The sequence below is a fragment of the Leptinotarsa decemlineata genome, unplaced genomic scaffold, assembly GCF_025532065.1.
Source record: "Leptinotarsa decemlineata unplaced genomic scaffold, Ldec_3_MD MMD2_tig00003798_RagTag_RagTag, whole genome shotgun sequence".
NCBI classification, from domain to species: domain Eukaryota; kingdom Metazoa; phylum Arthropoda; class Insecta; order Coleoptera; family Chrysomelidae; genus Leptinotarsa; species Leptinotarsa decemlineata.
This window is the reverse complement of record NW_027412596.1, coordinates 1638677-1662003: the sequence shown is the minus strand read 5'-3', so window position 1 is coordinate 1662003 and position 23327 is coordinate 1638677. Positions and strand designations below refer to the sequence as shown.

At 33.8% G+C, this 23327-nt stretch overlaps 2 protein-coding genes across 2 annotated transcripts in view; one reads left to right on the top strand and one right to left on the bottom strand.

Moving 5' to 3' along the window:
• Positions 1-9181: 9181 nt before the first annotated feature.
• The window catches only part of Bsg (immunoglobulin domain-containing protein Bsg), a 78782-nt gene continuing 64636 nt past the window's right edge, over positions 9182-23327 (bottom strand). Inside the window, exon 7 of the mRNA XM_023166212.2 lies at positions 9182-11217. Coding sequence (XP_023021980.1) covers positions 11166-11217 — 52 coding nt within the window. The 3' untranslated portion in view covers positions 9182-11165. The remainder of the gene's footprint in view (positions 11218-23327) is intronic.
• LOC141483663 (uncharacterized) lies at positions 14657-21153 on the top strand. Its single transcript, XM_074178436.1, has 2 exons — positions 14657-20761; positions 20844-21153. The coding sequence occupies exon 1, from the start codon at positions 17787-17789 to the stop codon at positions 19389-19391; it is 1605 nt and encodes a 534-aa protein (XP_074034537.1). The 5' UTR covers positions 14657-17786; the 3' UTR covers positions 19392-20761; positions 20844-21153.

Here is a 23327-nt window from a genome sequence, read left to right as displayed (position 1 = left end):
CATACTTTCCTTCGGTGCGAAAAAAAATAGTTCCTTATATTCGGAATTGAATTACTTAAAAAAGTCAAATTTTTCATTTATCAAAAATAGTTTCTTGATGAAAATTCCAGAATATATTTTTCGAAAGTATATCTATTGACGTGTTCGAACAGATTTGCATACCATCCGTTCCTTCGGTGCGAAAAAAATATTTCCGTATATTCGGAACTGAATTACTCATAAAAGTCAAATTTCTCCCTTATCAAAAATAGTTTGTTGATAAAAATTTCAGAATATATTCTTCGAAAGTATATTTATCGACGTGCTCAAACAGATTTGCGTACTATACGTCACTTCGGTGCGAAAATAAATAGTTCCTTATATTCGGAACTGAATTACTCAAAAAAGTCAAATTCCATGAAAATCAAAAGATAAATTGATAAGTACTATTTTGATCATTTTCATATTGATTTCAATTGAAAAGCCACCGGTAGACAGCTGTTTCAGTCTATTGGGCATCGCCAGTACCGGGCAGGCGGTCCTCGATTGAAGACAAAATGTGAATAACCAAGAAAAGTATACAATAAAAATTTGAGGTAAAAAGGAAGTCGCGTACAAACTCACACGTAGGTCGTTTGAATTTCTTACAGTGTTTTGGAGGATCTTGACTGGATTAAATTACGAGGTATTTCAAGTAGAGATGGCACCGAACAGTTAAATTTGAAGAACTTGTTCGAACTGTTCCAGTTCTTATCGAAAACCTGTTCTTTTTAACTGTTATGTTCACCTATTCTTAAATGACGTCTCATCTTGCGTCATAGTCACTTTTTAGCGTTCGGTTCCGAGTGGTTCCGAATTTCCGTACGTTCCCTCCATTCGTCTTGTTGTTCTAGAGTTTTGTTTCAGTAATAGGCTGAATTTTAGTGTGAAATAAATGAAAGATCAAGCCCTATTTGGCTTGCAACTAGCAACATATGAAATTTGCAAGCAGGTTATTTCCTTCAAATCTTCCGTGACAAATTTAAAGCGTCATTTGCTTAAAAAACACCCCACAGTAAAAATTCTACCCACTAAAGGAACAGTGAAAACCCACGTAAAGGAGAATTTACAGGGACAGAGACCTACAATTTTGCAACAGGTAGGTATTTAATCAATTCGTTTTGCATTTTTTATGTTAAAAATTTCATGGAAAACAATTATGACTTGTCAGTGGTCAGTGCGGTCCCGTCATCCAGTTCCAGCACCAACCTGCGCAAGCGTCTTTGGAATAACCAATCACCGTCTGAACAAGTTCAGTTCATTGAAAAGAACAGGTTCACTGAACAGTTAACTGATAACTGTTCCGAAAAACCAGTTCGGTTCTTTTGGGCCCATCTCTAATTTCAAGTCATTAGGTATTTCGTGAAGTGGTTTCGGTATTGTTAATCATTCGTGTTTTATTTCAGTTTATTTGATTCGAGAGAACATTTCGGGTATCACGCCAAGAGTTTGGGTGAAAGTGGCTTTTGTCTTTCTTGGACTACAGGAGAGTTCAGCTTCGATCAGTTGATGAGCGTATCTATAAAATTCATATATGTTATATGCAAATGTATGTGTTCTATATTCTCAAACTGGCACCTGTGGTATTGTTGAAAACATATAGATAGGTACGAATCGGGTTCCCTTTTTCATTACTAGGTTATAGCGTCTTATGCACGTTATACAGAAAAAAACGGTTGAGTTGGCCTATAATAATTCCTCATAGTTTCATTTCATTTTATTTTGGTAGCAAATCTATTAGAATTTAGGTAAGACATACTTCTGTCCTGAGTGATGATAATTAGATTGTTAGAGAAATAATCCTGCCTTTAAAAAATGTTTTTCCTCTATAGAATTTCACATGGTTATATTTCTTGTTAAATACCACAGCGATACCGCTGAATATTTGGAAATCCTCTGTCACGCATTTGATCAATTTTCTTCCATCCGATGACTAAACCAAGATCTGGGAATTTCTCTTGGTCTTCCTTGATCTTATTGTCCTCCCATCGTTGTCGTCTAAAGCTGTAGTTCCAGATATAGCTGCTTCCTTCTCTTCTGCTCGTCGGTAATGTGAGCAGTCATCGGGACATGGTCTCCGTAGCAGGATATCTGCGTTTTTATGGCTAGTCCCAGCTAGATGCTCTATTTCGAAGTAAAATTCTTGAAGTTGTGCCGGTCAGGCACAACTTTATCAACACGCAACAGGGTCTTCTTCAGTTCGATTCCTCGTCCAATTTTCTCATTGTGTATCTTGGGCTCGAATATCACCACCTTTTCGCTGCTCGCACTTCTGTTCAGGCGAGCCTTCTGGATGGTTTTAACACTCTTAGGTACGCACACGTCTTTAGACAACAGGACCCTGATTATCTCTTCGCTTCTTCCATGAAGCACCAGCTCGAACCCTCTGGAATTCATTATGTCCATTCCAATGATCGCATCGTCCTCGATGTCCGCCACCAATGCTCGATGGTTCAATTTAGAGCTGCCCAACATCAATTCATTTGGTAGTTCTCCAAGTACAGTGGCTGCCTCCCTTGTTGCGGTGCGCAGCTTCCAACTTGACGGTTAAATTCTTGCCGGTGTTTTGGCAAAGGTCAGCCCAAAAATGGTTCTCGTCGCACCTGTATCTAGCAGCATAGTGCAAGGCTCGTTGTTGATGAGGAGAATGGCAACATATGCGTTTTTTACGGGGGCTTGCTGGGTACAGGCCGACGATTGCCCCTTCTCATCGACCCCCTCTAGTTTTCCTGATTTGGTGTTGGTTCTTTGAACGCTGGACATTTGTTACGCTCATGTCCAATTTTACCACAGTCCCAGTATCTTATTTGTTTTCTCTCAGGCAACACTTCTTTTATTACCTTTCTAATGATGGCCTCAATATCAGCAGGCACCTGCCCATCTTCCTCGATACTTCGAACTTTGCTCTGGCCCTTGCAGGATTGTTTTTCAGCCTCAAACTCCAGGGCGCTTGTCAGTGTATCCACGTGCTCTAGGTGGACCTGCCCATGTCGTAGCTCAAGATGCTTTATAAGTTGGTCATAGTCTTTCTGTTTTTGGGCCGTGAGGGTTTGCAAAATATTTGTTGTTTCTCCACGCAACGACAGTGTTAATGCTACCGCATGCTCTTTTGCATTACATCAATTCGCTCTGGCCACAGCTTCGAATTGTCGACGGTAATTTGCCCAAGGAGTTTTTCCGTCGAACTTGGGCGCTTCATGGAAAGCTTTCCTGGTTCAGAACTGACTTTGACGTCCTTCATTGCCTTTTGAAGTTCTTCAATGTCAAAAATCAGTTCCAGAATTGAGTAGTCGGTAACAGTTTCTGTGGTATGGGCAGAATTAATCATTTGGTTTTGCAACTTGCTAATTATTTCCTTCATCTTGCTGATTTTTGCCTCAAGTCAGCCTTTGATTCCATCGCCTATTTTTTTTCATTCTCTTCATTTCTGCCCCGATTTCATCTTTGATCTCCCCTTTGATTTCCTCTTCCTTCCTGGTTTTGTCTATCTCTGTCTCGATGGTTCCCATCCCTTCTTTGAGTAGACTCGCCACACAACACAGTTATTTCTTTAAACCTTCTGCATTTTCTAGAAGTTCTTCCTTCAAGCAATTCGAATTCTCTATAAATTTACCTTCCAAACTTTTCGAATTTTCCAGAAGGTCCTCTTCAAGGCACTTCGTATTTTGTTGAAATTCATCTTTTAAACTCACCGAATTTTCGGGAAGCTTGTCTTCTGAACTCTTAGAATTTTCCAGAAGCTTCTCCTCCAGGCACTTCCAATTTTCCAGAAGCTTCTCCTCCAGACGTATCGAATTTTGTTGAAGCTCATCTTCCAGCGATTTGGTATTCTCATCGAGTTTGCTCACTATTGAACTCAAATCACCCCCAGAAACTTCGAATAAATATGTTTCGGGATCTTCTCCTGATTCAGTCAAGTTATCTCACAGTCTCTTCTGGAGTACTGATTTCTTTCCAGAACAATCTAGTTCCCTCTCCTCCAATTCTTGCTTCAATTCGACGACTTTCAAGTCCACTAGGCGCACTTTCCTCGAACACATTCTGTCTCTTATTGTCTATTTTCCACAAAACTATATATGTCCACTCATTTTAATCGAGCCCGAAAACACTTATTTACTTTCACAAGTCTATTTTTCTCGAGAAAGATCTATCAGTTTATATTTCGGTAGTCCGGTACGGTCCACTTCGCGAAACATAATGAATTACCAGTGTCTCTGCGCGAACAAATAGTTTTATAGTCAATTTCCCCGCAATACAAAGATTGTCCACTAAGCACTCACAGATTTATTTTACAAATCCACTTTTGATCACCACTTGTAGCAAATTAATGAATTAACTGCTCTAAACAAATTTATTTCCAACAATATTTCACTAATCACAAACTAATTTATTTATTATTACACTTAGCAACTAGCGCTTAATTTATTTCCACTATTTGAATCTTAGCCGCTCGATTCACTTTCTGAACTGCCCTCTTGGGTCGGGAAGACAGGCTTATATCGGTAAAGGTCCTTTTGAGAATATTATAGACGGTTCGGTACTCGACTAGAGGTCATGTGTTTTTATGAGCCGGCTGGCATATCAGTCAGGGGTGGCTTCAGATGGGTTACAATATGATGTACATTTTGGTTGAATGTGATAGAAATTGTGTGTTCGATATTCTTACTCAAGGTCTATGAGACCAGAGAGATTTTGGATGGTTAAAGTAAGATTTGAGGAAACAGGCAGTGTCAAGCATAAGAAAGAGAAACAAATGAAGAAAATAAATTAACGGTGATGCTTTTAATAGTTGCATATCCTCATGCAAGTACGAAGAACATCGCAAAAGAGTTGGATATGTCATACTCCCGTCAACAGAATGTTGATCGAAAATCAAGTTCATCCTACCGAATTGAATTACATCAAGAACTGTATGAAACAAACGGGTTATGATACTAGAGTTCGATTTTGCGAAAAATTATTGATTTAAATTAGCAAAGAACCGAATATTTTGAAATATGTTTATGGACAATAAATATTTGGGGGCATAATTAATGATTAAGTGGTAGGACCACATTTTTTCAGAGGGCCTCTGAAATGATCTATCAAATTTGTTGGAGGATGTTCCGATCGACACTTGTTTACCATAGCGCATCTTCACACAACCAAAATCAAGTAAGAAGGTTTTTGAACAGGTGGCGTAGGAATGGACTGGAACAAATGGACACATTCACTGGCCAGCACAATCTCCAGACCTCATTCCTCTTAACTTATATCTATGGGAATATGAGAGAAGCCAACGACATCGGAACACATGAAGAATAGGATTAGAGACGTTTTCCGGTCTGTCACAAGGTCAATTTTAATTGAAGTTCAAAGGAAAATTGTTGATGGACTACATTTATGCATAACTCAAAATGGAAGATTGTTCGAATAGCTATTGTAAATTTGTGCGTTTTAAAATTGTTAGTTTTCATTTTGTTACTTGTTTAGTTTAGTACTGAGTAGAAAAAACGTTATTGCTTCTATTCAATGACTTTTTCATACTTTTCTCAAGAATTGGATACATTTCCGATAGGAATAGTGTAGTCAATCTCTACATTTTCTGAAAGCTCATAGTGTGGACTATCCTATGATGGGTGTTCCATTTGTAAAACTGAGAAAAAGTGATCCCGAGTTTTGTTTACCCCTGTATAGAAGAAGTGCCATTCGGTAAACTCTGCCCAAGAAATTCAATCGAGTAAGAGTATCTGTTAAAAAAAACATAAGTTTGGTCTGTTACACATTTATTGGACACCCTGCATATTAATATTAATTCTTGAAATCTTCTTCTCGAAACATTTTCTTGAGATTATATATTATGTTTATTAAACATGCGGCAAAAAATTAAGGGACTATTCTGAATATATTTTAACTTTTGATGATTTTTGATAGGGCGCTTTGTTTTGAAGATACGGGACGAAAAAGAATTTCGGCAATAATAATTTTGGTAATTTTAAAATTATTAACATAGCTGAAATAAAAGTATAGCGTACTGCACTGGACCTACCAAGTAATAAAAAATCTAACAATTCCGTTGGTACCTATCAACAACATTCCGATTACTACAAATGGCTGCAGGCATTCAATTTGCTGGGTGTAAGGCAATCAGAAACGATCTTGGTTTTTTAAAACAGTTTCGGAGTCGAAGAGGAGAAGATTGGATTCTTGCACCCGAGCGGGGGGTAGTCATTATTTTCCAACATTTCTTGTAGATCAAGAAACGTATTACATGTAATTTTTGGTAATGAATTGTTACTGCTGAATTTTTTTCGCTAATAAAGCGCCCTATCAAAAATCATCAAAGGACAAAATACCCTTGGAATAATATCTCAAATGTTTGCCGTAATTATAGTTTCAATATAACTTTTAATCTACATTATTGTTTTATTTTGTACACCCCATTTTTCAGAAATCCCCAAAAATACAAATCTAGCGGTGTCATGTCTGGTGAAAGAGGAGGCCACTTAACAGGACCATTTGTAGCAATCTATCTGTTTCCAAAACAGTCTCCAGCATTCTTTTTACGCCACTGAAATTATGTGCTGGTCAGGCTTTTAGCGACATAAATCGCATGCGTAACCTCCAGGTGATTCACAGTCCGAGCATTCAGCATGAGCCCAAAGCCTACTTGAACACATCTGTATCAAAATTCATTTTACTGGCCATAATGGTTTTGAAGATCTTCGATGTCGGTATCATAATCATCACGAACGTCTATCATGTCAATTTTGGAGTCCGACGAACTTTCATTATTATTTTCTCGAAGACTCCGTTTTTCACCTTTAGTTGGTCTTTTCATTGCCGTCTTTTTTCCTGAAGTTCTTTTGACGCCTTCTTCATTCTGATTGTGTTTTTCTCTTGTTGTTCTTCTTTTTCTTTTAAATCCTCTTTATTAGAAGTGCTAGTGAGGATTTTTGCATGCTGTTTTCGAGAAGCTTCCAGAATTTTCACATTATTTTTTAGGAGTTTCTTCGGAACTGATAAAAGATCTTTTTCGGTTACTCCAAAAGTTGTGGTGAGAAGAGATGGTGAATCTGTTGCTCTGTTGTTATCATCTAAGATAAGCAGTATGGGTTCGTTCTCTGGCGGTTTTGTTGAATAAGCGAAATGTTTTAACCAGTCTTCAAACAATTCTCCATTCATCCACCCGTTCTATGAACACCGGTATATAGCACCACGTGGATCATCGTTTTCTAGTGCCGGTGAATGTCTCTGGTGGAGAAAGAAGCATTTACTGTACACACAACCGTTACTTTTTTCCAGACGTTATAGAGTCCACACGTTTTTGACCTTTCTCAGTTATTACTTTACCTGGGTCTTGTACTGAGGAGATTCCTGTTTCGTCCACATTATATATATTTCTTGGTAAATTTTATAATTTTCCATTAACTAAACAATTCAAAAAATAAACCAGCTTCAGCCTTGTTAAAAGTAGTTGCTCGATTCAAGCTCGTGCCTTCAGTTTTATGGTTAGACAAATTGTTTCTTTTCATAGAACCCATTAGCCAATCTTTTGCAGCCATGTCGAGATTTTCATAAAACTTGTACATCAAATTATTTTTAACAGTGTATTCGCGAGCCGTTTTTCTTATTTGAATTGAAGTGCAGCCATAAAATATTTTTGTATAAAGATTTTACTTTTACTTGATCTGTCATTTCAGCTTCTTATTCCTTCATAAAGACTGGATTTCTCACTAGAGATGGTGATTCAGATTTTTTTAGTCGTTCTTGCTTCTCTTATTGGTGTCCCTTCAGCGACAAGTTTGAATGCTCTGGTTATATTGTTTTATTTCCAATTCACCGTCAATCGTTTCTGTTCCGAGGCACCCTTGAACTGAAAATATAACAAGCACAAACGCAATTAACATAGAACAGAAATTATTTTTCACACCTAAAAATATCAATGTATATGTGAATTGCGGGTAATACAGGTCAGAGGTGACCATTATTAGCCACCTGCACACTTTTAGAAAAAACTTTTCGTAAATTGTTTGAAATCTTCGATGAAATAGATAATCAGATAACTCTGATTGGCAGAAATCATTATATAAATGAATAAAATCGGAATATTATGAAATCTCGTATGTTCTGAGGCCAAAAAGTAGTGCGAAACAAACATGCGTCTTGTTTTTAGTGATGTCATGTCGGAACTGAACGGAGTGCGGTACCTCGAAACGACGAACAATCATACCAATTTTTATGCATGTGTGAGATCGCATAAACAAAGTAGTTTGTAAGATAGTTTGGTCACAGTAGAAAGCTTAACAATTATAATTACAAACGAACGGCTGCGACATAATCCACGATACGCGTCCATGGGAGGAGAGAAATACCAATGAAGATCAAGCCCAAGGCACTGTCTATCTGCCTTACATAGGTGTCACCAACCGAAAGACAGCAGAGATTGGAATAGGTTTTAAAATGAAAATTCATTTTTTGTTTGTGTATTAAATTATAAGAAATGGTGAAATGTGTGTCAAGAAGTGTATTGTAATTCTGGGGTTTGGTAAAAGTGCTTGTTTTGGATTTATTCTACGCCCTTGGTTCCTTATATTTGGCTTCTTGTTAATTATTATAGTAAGAATGTTCTCATTTTCAGGGACAAATATAATAAGATTTTTGACCTGATAATGTGATTATAATTTTTTTCTCGAAGAAAAAACATATGCAGCATATGTTGCATTCTACTGGAGAAACTTGGGATTAGAAAACAGCAGAGAGAACTTTATTACTTGATATGTCATAGGAGCTATGTTCCTTGTTAAACAATGCACTTTCAAACTTCATCATTTAACGTGGTCTGGTCTGAGTCTAAGAATATGAAAGCTGCAGTGAAAGATACATCGTAGAGTATATATATCGAGCGACAGTTGATGTTAAAACTTGCCTCTGCAACTAGGTGTCTTGAGGAATATAGTTTATTTATCTTTGATATTCGATGATCGAGTCTTCTGTTGATCCCATAGCCGAAAGCTTTTATTGATGGTTATTACCATACTCATCATCTCGACAGTAGGACATTTTTTTTTTCAGACGATTGCTGCAGGATATAACCACTAGCAAAAAAATCATCACCATTCCAGGCTCATTGGATGTTCAAACTGCCTCAGTAGTTGAAAGGAATATTAAATGAAATTTCATAAACTTGTTGAAGGTTTATTGAAAACATGTTTGTAAATTTGTTTGAGATCTCGTAACTTGACAAAATGTTTCGTTCAAAATCTCTTCTAAAAAAAAGCTTATTGTATGCTGGTTGAGGAGGATGATTATAGTTTGAATAAAACAGATTTTCGAAAAAGTTAAGATAATCCACTTCATTTAACTGCCCAACGATAATTTTTGTGCAAGCACCAATATTTTTATCTCTAAATTGCAATACTAGTTAGAAGAAATTTATATTAAAGGTGGAAATCGAAAGTAATTGACGGTAAGGCATGAAATTAAAAACATCAATAATAAATAAAAAACTGTTTTTATTGGTCATTTCGACTTCCATCTCAAAGTTAAATGGAAATTGTTTAATTATATCTTTAATATTTATTTAATTTCATAATGATGACTTAAAAATAACTTTATTCGAATCTTTTCAAGTAAAAAATAAAGTATATATTATTTTTGAGTCATCTGAAAATTATCTTTATAAGTTACATTTCTAATATACCTATATGTGTAACATTTTTTACTATATAAGGAGTGGAGAGGAAATGTATGTTCACATCAAGAAATGGCTCAACCACAATACTGAATGTTTCACAGAAACTCTTCCAATAATTCACTTTCACAATTCATTGGCAAAACAACATTGGATTCCCAATTGAGGTATATATTTTTAGACATGAAATGGATGTCCAAAAGTTATTCGGTAGACTTGGATCAATCATAGTTTGGTGAACATCTTACAGATATCCATAAGATGTCAAAAAATGTACAATGTCTAGTAACTGTACGGTTTGGTTCATTTCAGATGTCCTTTGGCTATCCTTTCGTATGTTCTCATGTTGTCTATGAAGTAACATATAAAACCATTTTGGAACAACCGCCTTACATGGAGGTGCTAAACCTAATCGATAAAACATCCTACAAAAATTTTGCGGATGCATAACTTCATTTTGAAAAATGTTATCGTATTTAGCTGGCAGTGTAAAAATATGATTATTTTTGTAATCAATAAATGATTTTATAACATAATTCATACACACGAGTGGAATCACTGTGTCAAATATCTCCACATTGTCTCATGGTAATGGTAAGGAGGTAACAATTTTTCAAAATATTTCTTTGAGTACTGACAATTCGTAATTTGGCACTCAAAATATATGCAGTACCTGACGAAAACATTAACTTTCCAACTTTTATTTTGCCAGAAAACGTGGCTTTAGAAAATATTGGTAGTTTTGTGGATGACGCTGATTGAATAGAATACAATTTCATGAATGAAAATAAAAGAGTTTTAGACAGTACTCTTATTCAATTTTTCTCTAACATAGCACTGAGCGTGAAATTCAAGCTGCTCTACTAGATAAAATCTATGTACTGATTAAAAAGGATATAAAGGAGTGCAATCTTTAACTTCAAAAATGAAACGTAATTGAATTGGTTCACATAAGAAAAAGTATCTAGAATATCAAAGCACTTTATATTAATAAGAAAACCAAAGATGAAAAATAAAAACAGTCCATGAGTAAAAACCCAATATTATAACAATAGAATAATATGAACAGGAGTGTATACAATATTCTTTTCTTTTCCTTAAATGTTATTTATTTACAAATGGTATATGACATCAGTTTACATTGAATATCAGCCAGTTTGATTGCATAACAATGATTTTACAATATCTACATGTTTAAGTACTAATAACCCATAAGTAACGGAAAACTCTTTCAAAAATATAAAACAATATGTATTCAATTTACAATAAAAAAGGCTGTTATTTAAGGCAAACTAGTGGGAAGGCTTCATAACAATTTAAACCTAAATTTAATTTTTTTTTGTACAGTACTTCCAACATTCTCGGACAATCGTAGCCGAGTTCAAACTACACAAGTCGAATGTAACTGTATAACCTCTGGATAGTTTCAATAATCTGTTAATGTACTGTCTGAATTCTCAACAAATTTTGTTCTTCACTGCCTGTGCCTTAGATTGGAATCTTTACCATGGTCTGGTGTATTCTTCCTGAAATAAATAAAATGCCAATAAATAACATAAATTAATTTCACAGAAAACCAAATACTTGACTCCAAAATGGATTTTCATTTTCAAGTTAGACAGGATGAACTCAAAGTTCTGGTATGACTGTATTATTAAAAAACATGGATCGCTAAAAGGAAACCAAAGTTCCAGAGGTTTAGGATTGTTTAGCTACCTCATAGTGACCTTGAATTTGATCTTGACGACCATGTGAATTATTTCAAGGTCTAGATCAGTTTTTTTTAATAGGAACTCTGGAACCTTTCACATAAAATTAATCTATTGAAAACACTTTCCCAACACCAGAACAAAAATTACAGTCTCTTGACGCGCGTTTCACTAACCAAGTAAGCATTTTCAGGAGATCATTATGACCAGTCATTTTTGTTCTGGTATTGGGAAAGTGTTTTCAATAGATTTATTTTTATTATGAAAACGAGTAGAGTAAGAAAAATTACTTGAAAAAATGGGTTTGCGAGACTTCAAATTTGACCTATAAAGGTGTTTCGAGTATCAGACATACTAAATTTTGAAATGAGGAGAATGCAAAACTTGTCCACGTTTTTATCTTGACTACTCAAATTTCACTTTGATCACCTTGCACATTATTTGAAGGGCAATATTTTTAATGAAAATCCATATTTTTTTCTCGGAAGTAGAGAGAGTGGAAAACATTATGAATGGGGTATGACTTAGAGTGAATTGAATTTGAACTCTGAAGGTCGTTTAAGTAATGATGATACTCATAAAACAAAAGAAATAGTATGAGGTATTTACAATGCGTTTCTTGACTACCCTAAGTGGTCTTTTATTATTCTGTGACCTCGCAAATTATTCTCAAATAAAAAAAAATCCATATTTTTCAATTCAGAAACAGCGGGAAATCCGGTATGGCTCCAATCACCTTCTAGTTCAATCGCTCTATCCTTGAACTTCTTGAGTTACCAGTCTAGATGGGTCCACATAAGGCTTGCTTTCACTGGCTAAGTCTTCACACCACCTGGCATTCATTGGTTGTGTCTACAAATAACTTTGCCTTTGTTAGATTTAGTTCTTTATCGTTTGGGATGTTTACCCTTGAAATGGGATAGGAAGATGTAGAACATGATTAGAAAGTATTTTGAGCTGGGAACATAATAAAAAGAGGGACACCATCAGGCGGTCAGAAACAATTGTGTATAATGGTTCTTCTACCTAAACTGTTGGTTAATTAATTTACCATTTCAAATGTTCAATCTTACAACGACCTTCAGAGACGAAAAAAAGATTTTCTGTTTTCAATGCACAACTATTTTTATTTCAGTTTCATCTTCCATTATTGGCTGAAATTATATCACTAGAGCTATATGACTTGATCAGGTAAAAAGGTAGACCCTTTGAAACCATAAGCATATGTTTTTTACACCAAACAAAGGAATATGGCATACAGGTAAAAACCGGAATCTGAAAGTAAATTCAAACTTTGCCAGCATAGGAAATCTGAGAAAGGTAATTGAGAGGACTCATTGAATGGGGAATGTTCCTCAATTTGCAATTTTATTACAATAAATGCAAGTTTGAACAAAATAAAGTTGAGTTTAATTCATGAGTTTTTCAAATTCACTTCGAAAAATATTCAAATTGATGTTTCAAATGTTGGGTTTTGATTTTTAAAGGGATTTGTTTCTAATTCACATATTGACAACAGCGCCTATATCAAGTTGAAATAATTTATATGTACCTAAATATTCTACTTTAAAAAAGGAAAATTATCTTTATAAATTAACAATTAAGGCAAAATATAAATTATAGCTCAATACGACCTACACAAACCACATGAACAACAGATGTTTTGTTATTTATTTATATGGAGGAAGATAGGTTAGGTGCAAAAAATGTCATATGTCACAGAATGTCTGGGAACTCGGAACAAAAGTAAACAGAACGGCACGCCTCTGAAATATGTCATCTTTGTTTGTCTCATACAGATAACATATTCACTGTCCTTTATTAGCTATAACCGATGTTGCCAAAGGTGAAATAGAAATGAATCCCTTTAAATGTTGAATGCATTATTTCATTCCTCTTTTTTAAGTATTTAAATAATTTTTTAAAGAAAAAGGTTGAAATGATAAGTTTAAAATGCGTTGTTTTAGAGCTTTTTTATGAAAACTACTTGATTTTCGTCAGGAGGAACATTCCCCATTAAAATGAATGTAATTCATGCAAATATAATTTTACCTGATTTTTAATGATACCTAAAACCTAAACTACCAAAAGTACAAATCATGGAATTCTCATAATTAAATGGTACATAACAATCGTTTATGAACAATAACAGCGAAAAAAAATTTCGAGTAGCTTTTAACCATTAGGCATCGAAACAATCAAGATTCAGAAAAAAAGTAAATAAATTTTTTTAATTTTTAATTTTCATTTGATCATAAAAAAGTGGAAAATGAATATTTTGTAATTTTTGTAATGGCGATCTATTCATTAGCCAATTGAGAATAACTTCACGAAGTGAAAACAATTTAGTCCAATAAAATGAGGATTTAAATTACCATGCAAAAGGCAAACCTGCATTTTTCAATATAAGTTGATTTCAGCATACATTCAAAGGATTTATAGTTAAAAAATGTTGAATTTCATTTAGGGGATAGAAAATGAATGAAAACCACCCCAAAAATCCCTTTTTTGAATATATCTCGAAAGCATAAAAATATATGAAAAAAAGGTCGGAACAAAAAATGTAGGCAATAAAATTTTCTATAAAATCGTTTCTGATCACTTTTGACGTATTTGCAATAGAAACCGAGATATTTGCTATAATCCATTTATACTTATAGTTCAGACGGGCTGCAGTAGAGCGGCTATATCTCTCCAGCACTACGAAATAGATTAAGTGTTGTCGGTGTTTCCCAGGTGCACATATGAATTAATGCGAGTTCTATTTATTTTCATTTCCGAAATTGTTTGCATCCATTTCATTAGAGTGTTTTTTTTTGCATTTTATTGAAGAACCTGTGAAAAGTGAAAATGGAGCATGAATTGTGCTCAATTTGTGAATGGCCTCTTGAAAGTGATTGTGACACAATTGCAACTGTGAAAAAAAATGGTTTGAAGACATTAATAGACAAAAGTAAAGTGAAAAATGACCTGAAATATAAAGTGTGGGAAGGCAAGGAATCATGTCGATTTCATGATGGTTTGTATATACTGTATATTATTTTATGTTTTACTCTACGATGACAGAACCTAGCAGTAAAATGTTTATATTGTAAGAAATTATTTATAACAATATAATGAATTATTCATCTTATTCATTCTTATGTAAAAAAATTGAATAATTTATTAAACACATGTGTCACAAAAATATTATAGAAAATAAATTTGTATTCTTCAATCTGTGAAATATATACGGTGTGTAAAAGCAAAATGGAATAAATTCATTATTACGGTTACAGTACATATTAAAAAAAATCCCGGAAAACGTCAAATGTAAATTATAATTTGACATTCTTCTATTTGAAAATGTGATCCCTACCTTCAACCCCCTTCGAATGATAGGTACAACCCCCAATTTTTAGATGTTATCGCTTTTAAGTTCATTGCAACAATTAAGATAAAATACATTGAAATGATGTGGTTATCGAAATTCGATAAAATACACTCAAAAACTAAATGTAATTCAAATCATAATTGAATGTAGAATACGGAAAAGAATTATGTATGTTAACGAAGTTAACCGCAAACGTGTTGGCAACATCCTAATCTTAAATAAAACTGTCTTCTGACATTATTGAACATATCAGGCATGACCGACCTAATCGCAAGCGTTATTCACTCTATTGAGTGATTAAAATATGAACGTATAGTTTTGTACACATTGCCCGTTACATATTCCCTTAAAAAGAAATCTAATGATGAAAGATCAGGTGATCGCGCTGGCCATTCAATCGATCCTCGCCTCCCTGCTCCATCCTGCTAAAACCATATAGTATTTACTGGAACTAGAGAGTTTTCTGGATCAGGATATGAATTGGCTAAACTTGGAATGACATCATTTTGAGTTTCAAATGATTATTGCCCTTCAAGTTGCCCTCAATGAAAAAGGGACCAATGATATGGTTTCCTACAATCCCTGCCCAAACATTGACCTTTTGAGGATATTTCGTGTGTTTTTTTCTCATCCAGTGATGAATTTCCGTTGACCAGTAGTGGCAATTTTGCCGATTAGCATAACCGTTAAGAGAAAAAGTACACTCATCAGACAACATAACGTCTTCTGATTGGATGATATTGTTATCCAACATGTCCATCATTTGCTCACAAAATTAAGTTCTTCTATCAAATTCGTCTTCCATGAGCTGCTAAGTAGATATCATTCCATAGGGATGCATTTTATTTTCTTTTAATATGTTTACTATCGATATATGGCTAACATTGAATAAAGTGGATGCCTATCTACTCGATATATGTGGGTTTTCCACAAACTCAAGCATCACATATAATTTGAGTTCATCACTCATTGCATTGACAGCTACTTTTTTTATCTGCCTCACATGACCAAACTCGCGAAACTGCTTCTCTATTTTGCTTATTGTTTCTTGAAATATGGGCGGTAAATTAGGAAATTTCTTATCAAATAGGCCAGCTAATTCCTGTTGTGTTCGGGTTTTATGTCAATAACCAATCATTAGTAAAACTGTTACTTTATGCATTTCCTTTGATCTAACCATTTGTCAGGCTTGAAGTAAACGAACTTTAATCTTAAATTCAAATACTGACAACTAATGTTGTAACATAAAAAAACGATTTGACAAGGCGTTTAAAACTAACGTTGCCACGGAAATTATTCATAGGTTTTTAAAGAATACAATAAAAAAATTACAATTCTATAGTTTTTGTTCACTCTCTCATTATCAATACCTCAACATGAAATAATTTTTGAGTACATTGCAATAAGTTTTGGGTGTATTTTGTCAAAGTTCGGTAACCACATGTTTTCAATTTATTTTATATTGATTGATGCAATGAACGGGAAAGCGATAACATTTTTAAATGTAGAATGAAAACGCCTTTCAAACGATATTTCACAAGCCTATACTTCCCATTTGTAAAATTAGGGGTTGTACCTATCATTCGACGGGGTTTGACGATAGGGGAAGTATTTTTCCGTTTAAGTATGTCAAATTATAATCTAAATTTGACGTGTTTCGCGATTTTTCATAATTATGTACAGTAACCGAAATAATGAATTTATTCCATTTGGCTTTCACACACTATATAGATTCATATATAGAAAATGAATACTTGAGTATTGAAAATTATTTCAATGAATAGTGTAATAAGGCTGAAAATGTTTGGTGACATATGTAATGAAGACGATAATATTTTTGTTGCCGAAATTATTACTCTTCTATATTTTGAATGAAAATTTTCAAATCAATAAAATTTCAAATATCGGAAGAAATTGAGAATTTACTTAGTAGGTCAGTATGTACAGATACATTTTTTGAAAACAATAATTTCATTATTATAAATTCGGTTTTCAGTTTGCAGAAAACGATACCAAGTATCTGCGGACACGACGAAGTTTGTACGAGTTGAAAAATTGGCTGAGGAACTTCCAGCATCTACATCGAAAGAAGTACAACTGAAACATTATTTACAAGAACACGAATTCAATTTCCTCGAAAATTGTTTATTTTGTGGTAATAGGTGGTACCGAAATCAACCTAGAACACATGAAATTAGTTAAAATTATGTCATGGAAAAAATATTAACAACAGCAAATACACGCAATGATGAAGTTGGAGACGAAATGAAGCAGAGGCTACGTGGTATTAAGTCACTGGTATATGTGAAAGCTCGTTATCATAAAGCATGTTAACGATAACGTCTTTGTCATACCAATGGCAGAGTCAACAATTCATGAGAATGAACAAATGGCACAAAAAATAGTTCATGAAGTGTGTAAGTATATTGAGGAAAGTAACGAGTCCAAATTTTACTTGTCTGAACTGCAAAAAGTTATGGGCAGTAACAGATTATCAAATCGACGGTTGTATCGTAAATTAAAAGAGCGATATGGTAATGATATCATCATTTCTCAACATTTAGTAAAGGATACAATAATATATTATAAATACGAATCAGCTGGGGCATTATGCGACAATTTATTTGAAGACAGTGAAAATTATGATGATACACAAAAGAAAAACATTTTACGGACAGCTGCAGATATTTTAAAATCTGAAATATTGGCGAAAAAGTATGAAACTCAATCATACCGTGCATCGAGTGACTTCCTTGATAGTGTGGTTGAAGATATACCAGTTTTACTGAACTACTTTCTAAGTAACTTGCTTCTAACACGTAAACAGAATGATTTACAAATTTTGTGAAACGAGATAATATTGCCCATGCAATAATTTCAGACTCAATTCTTTCAGCTAGCCGTCGGCACGTATATTTACAAAAAAAGTGGCTCAAGATTAATCATTGATTTATTAACGAAATTAGGAGTGTCAGCTTCATATTATCATTTACAATTATTTGAAGCTTCTACGATGATGGACCCACCAAAAATGTGCGTTGGTGATGAGGTTTTTGTACAATATGTATTCGATAATACTGATCACAACGCTAAAACATTGGATGGTAACAGAACATTTCATTGCCTGGGAAGGCTTGCTGCATTTACACCAGAAAGTGGTGTGACAATAGAAGGATCATCAAAAAAATGTAAAAAAATGCCTTCAGCCGCTCAATTAGCATCATGTTGCAATGTTGAAACAGTTCCTTACCGAGGTAAACAAAACACAGGTCTGAAAACAATTACTTTTGATGATGTTTCAACTCTTCTTCGAAATGATTCTACACAGTTACCGACACATTATCTTCTCTACTTATCAGGAAAATCAATTTTTGAAAAAGAACTACCCAGCTGGAGAGGCTTTATGGAAGTTTTAAGTTTATATTTGCCTCAAGATAATGTTTCACGTATCGTATGCTTGCCTTTTATCAATGAACCTCCTTCCAAGTATACTTCAATAAACACAGCTATAGTTCATGCAATGGCAGAATGCAAGCAACTGAAACAAAAGACATGCATTGTAACGTTTGACCAGCCATTATTCATCAAAGCTACTGAAATAGTTGCTGGCAATGATGAAATGAAGAATGTTGTTGTACGACTGAGTGGCTTTCACATGTTAATGTCATTTTTAGGTTCAATCGGCAACATTATGGACGGAAGTGGCTTAGAAGATATTTGGGGTACTGTGTATGCCTCAGAATCTGTGAAAAATATGATGACTGGTAAATCATTCTCACGAGCAATACGTGCCCACATGTTGACGTACACATCAATCGGAAAATATTTTTATAAATATATGGCCGATGAACTATCATTATTTGATCGGAACAAATATGAGACATTCGTTCGACTGCAGCTAACTCATTGGAATGAAAATCCTCCAAGCTACAACTTTTGTCAAAATGATATTACTTTAAAAGAAATGACAGAAGTTTTCCTTTATAAACTAAATTCCTTGAAATCAAACGGTCCAACAGCAAAATTATTCATTCAATACTTCGAAATGGTAACAATAGCTCTTCAATTTATTGAAGCTGAACTATTAGGTAACTGGCAACTTCATTTGCAGAGTGTGAAGAAAATGTTACCATACTTCCATGCATCAGGATATTTTTTGTACGCGAAATCAGCTCAAATCTATTTACAGTCCATGATCAAACTGGAAATGGAAATGGATGATGAAGAATATCGACTTTTTACTCAAGAAGGTTATTTCACAATTCGACGATCTTATAAAGCATGGTCTGGAATCTGGAGTGACATGACAATAGAACAAACACTTAATCGATTTTTTGGCACTGATTTAATACATGGTAGTGTAACTCCTAGTGTTGTGGCTCGATACCTATCTTGCATGCCTACATCATTTGCGGTCATGGACAGCTTGGAAACCTATAGTGAACTTCACTCGAATACCAGTGAACAACATGTGGATTTATCTATTAGTCGGCTTACAAAAGATAACAAGGACTTGCAAGCCATGACATCTTGGTTGGAAAAACATAAGCCTTTTGAGTTGCGAGATTATTTAACTTCGTTATCCACAGGGATAATTGGCAGAGACGATATAAATTGATATAAAGCTTTAGAACTGGGGAAGCAAAGTATGCGTTCTATGATTGGTAAAAATGCTTAAAATGTGAATATGACCTGCAAGTTCAAAGTGAAATCTTTGTCATCTGCTAAGCAAGGAGTTCATATTGGCACTAAATGTGTTAATGTGAATTCTACTCTTCTATTTCAACGAATTTGTGTATTAACTAGAGACGATGAAGAGCTTACCAAAAAAGCTTTTCAATACGAATTAGCGCCATTTTCACTATCATTATTCGATTCTGCAGGCTTCATGCGGAAGACCCAAAAATCAGATTTGTTTACTGTTTTCAAAACCAGTCTTGAAAGTGATAAGTTGTTATCATCTTTTTCATTCGTCGTTGATGGGGGGTTTTTACTCCACCAAGTCACGTGGCCTCATGGTAAAACATACTTGGAATTATTTCAATCTTATCGTCAATACATTGTTACTAATTTTACTAGTAATGCAGTGGTTGTATTTGACGGATACAGCAGTGATCAATTTGGTGTCAAGTCTTACGAAAGATATCGAAGACGAGAGAAAAATGTTGCTGCAGATGTAGATTTTGACAAAAATATGCTTGTTACATTTACACAAACGAAGTTTTTATCAAATATTTGTAACAAACACAATTTTGTTCTGAATTTGAGTGAATATCTAAGCTCATCTGGAATTAAAGTAAAGCAAGCTGATGAAGATGATGATTTACTTATTGTCAATACTGCGATACACTTGAAAAATAACAATGGAAATTCAGTTGCAGTTGTTGGCAACGACGTCGATTTATTGGTTTTATTGATTGGTCTCACACCAACAGACGATAACATTTTTTTTTATAAACTAACAAATTCGAAAAAATCTACCAACAAATTATACTCTACTTCTGAAAATAGTAATTTCAAACAATTCATATTATTTGCTCACGCTTTCGCAGGATGTGACACAACCAGCGCCCTATTTGGGAAAGGTAAGAAAAAAATTATCAAGATTTTAGAAAAAATGAACAAGCACGATCATTATCAGAAGTTTTCATCAATCCCAATAGTAGTGAAGAAGATTTACAAAATGCAGCAACTTCATTTATATTCTATTTATATGGACATCTCGATGAAAATTCAACAATAATTGAAGAACTGCATTATAAACTTTTTGTTACCTTGACTACACAAACTAAGACTGAAATTCGACTGGCAAGTTTACCTCCTACATCTTCAGCATTGCTTCAACATGCTAAACGAGTTTTTTATCAAATTCAACAATGGAGTGGAAATAACATTCAGCCTGAGCAATGGGGATGGAAACGACTTAATATGTTGATGATCCCAATCATGACAACCGATAAACCTGCGCCTGAAGATTTGTTAAGACAGGTAATTTGCACAAAGTATTGTAATTTTATTATTCAAACTCCCATTTTTTATTGAAATTTAATTGTTGAAACTATATTTTCAGATGTTCTGCAGCTGTCATACCAACTGTGCGATTCAACGATGTGGATGCAGAAAAGCTGGGTTGCGTTGTTCACAAGTCTGCAAGAATTGCAGTGGAATTACTTGTAATAACACGAAACAAGTTTCAATTAGTAGTGTTGGCGAAGAGGATGATTTATTAGGTGATACCTTGGCAGATGAAAATTCTACATCACAAGTTCAAAATTCAAATGACAATGTAAAGGACCAAGATACGTCAGACCTTGATGATGACTTCATACAATATGTAGAAAATCAACAGAAGCAGAAGTGGCTGACTATTAATGATATTTTGATTATAACGATTTTTAGTACTAAACATTCTCCTTCAGCTAAAAAATATTAAAAAGTAAAATTGAGGCATTTGGTTGAGAATTATTGAAATTTTTGGTTTTCTACCACTACATCTTGATACAAAAATATGTAGGTAATCTTCCAAAACAAAGAACGAAGTAAGCAATCAATTTCAAAAATTTAATTCTATACAAAGACGTGTAGATCCAAAAAATATAATTCCCTGTAATTTAATTATTGACATTTTTCGTTTTTTTTGTGTAAAAAAAAATCCGTATTTTTTTATACAAAAACCATGTGTCACAAATTGTACAAATTGTTGTTTTTATTTTTTTGATAGCATATAAAAAATATAAATTGTAAAAATTAATTTGTTCAAAAAAAATTGTTTAATGAATGAATATGAATAAAAAACACAACAGTTTTTTCAGAATATCAAAAAAAATAGAAATTATGATAAAAAAAATCGTTCATCAATATTCATATTTAGTAGCAAAAAAATTGGTTATCAACAAATGCGTTTTTAAGCAATAATTTTTTTTGAGAAATGATTTTGTTTTCAAAAATCATGATATTCATTACTGATAAAAATCTCCCAAAAAAATTTTCAAATATCTCATAAACAATATATTTGTTTATAACAATTTCTCAAACAAATAGAGCTAAAAGTTGCGTAAAAACCATTTTTATGTAACTCTCAATAATAAGAATATAAAGAAAATTTTTTCAATGCTTCAATTGAATATTGCACTTTTTACTGTCTTTGATTATTAATAATAAAGTGAAAAATCAAAATTTTCATCTTTTTTCAACGGGAATATTTTTTGAAGGCTTTCAAGAGAAGTATCAAGAACTAAAAAAAATTCAGGTTTCTAGTTTAAAAATTATCAGGTTCTCATGTAAATTCAAAACTTTTAAAAATTAGTTAATTAACCAAAGTATATCTAATAAAATAATCACGAGAAAAATTTTTTCATACAAGTGTCTAAAAGGTATGTGAAGTTGTTTTTTCAATGATGATATTCAATGGGTTGAAATAATTTTTATTGTTCAAAGGTCCATATCGGTTAGCGCGTACGGGACGCGCATTGCCCGCTTTTAGAGCTATTTTCACTTCTGAATTTAAAGTTATAAATGTTGGTGATTTGGGAAGGTTGTTTTCTTTAGTAAATTTTTTCCACTTCAAGGGTCTTTTTTTAATTTCGGAGATCTTTAATATTTTCAGAGATATTTGCAAAACACTGAATTTTTACTTGTGCAATTTTTTTAACGTCTCTCGAAATTTTTCAAAAAGTTGCTAGGGGTCATTCCGAATCGAATGAGCATTGGATCATAATTTTCGGTGCCCTTGGACAGAAGTTCCAAAAAAAGATCTTGTCACCCAAACCCACCAAAAAGCTGGACTGCCCCGCGAAAATCGGAAAGCGTGGTCACTCTACCAAACACCCAACTACAATGATTTATTCCACAACCTATAACATCGATCTATTTCGTTACGCTTGCTCGGTGAATATCTTATAATACCCGTTGCCAGACAGAATTACCCGCTCTACTGCAGCCCGTCTGAACTATAAGTATAAATGAATTATTGCAAATATCTCGGTTTCTATTGCAAATACGTCAAAAGTGATCAGAAAGGATTTTATAGAAAATTGTATTGCCTACATTTTTTGTTTCGACCTTTTTTTCATATATTTTTATGCTTTCGAGATATATTCAAAAAAGGGATTTTTGGGGTAGTTTTTATTCATTTTCTCTCATCTAAATTATATTCAACATTTTTTAACTATAGATCCTTTGAATGTATGCTATAATCAACTTATATTGAAAAATGCAGGCTTGCCTTTTGCATGGTAATTTAAATCCTCATTTTATTGGACTAATTCTAAGGTTTTAGTTTGTTAATTATCAGGGTTTTTGTTTGAAGGTGATTGAGAATGTCTCATGATGATGGGACTGTGGATAATGTTTCTCGGCATTCTTTAGATGTGGGATACTATATGGGATCAAACATAAAAATTGATGATGATTTGAAGTACAGATTGTTGAAATATCATATCCTTGGATGCCAGAAAAGACATTCAAGTTTCCAGTTAGTGACGATAAAAGAAAGCTAAAATTTCAAATTCAATGGATTGAACACTTCGCGTGGTTGGTACACGAGTACAGGGCA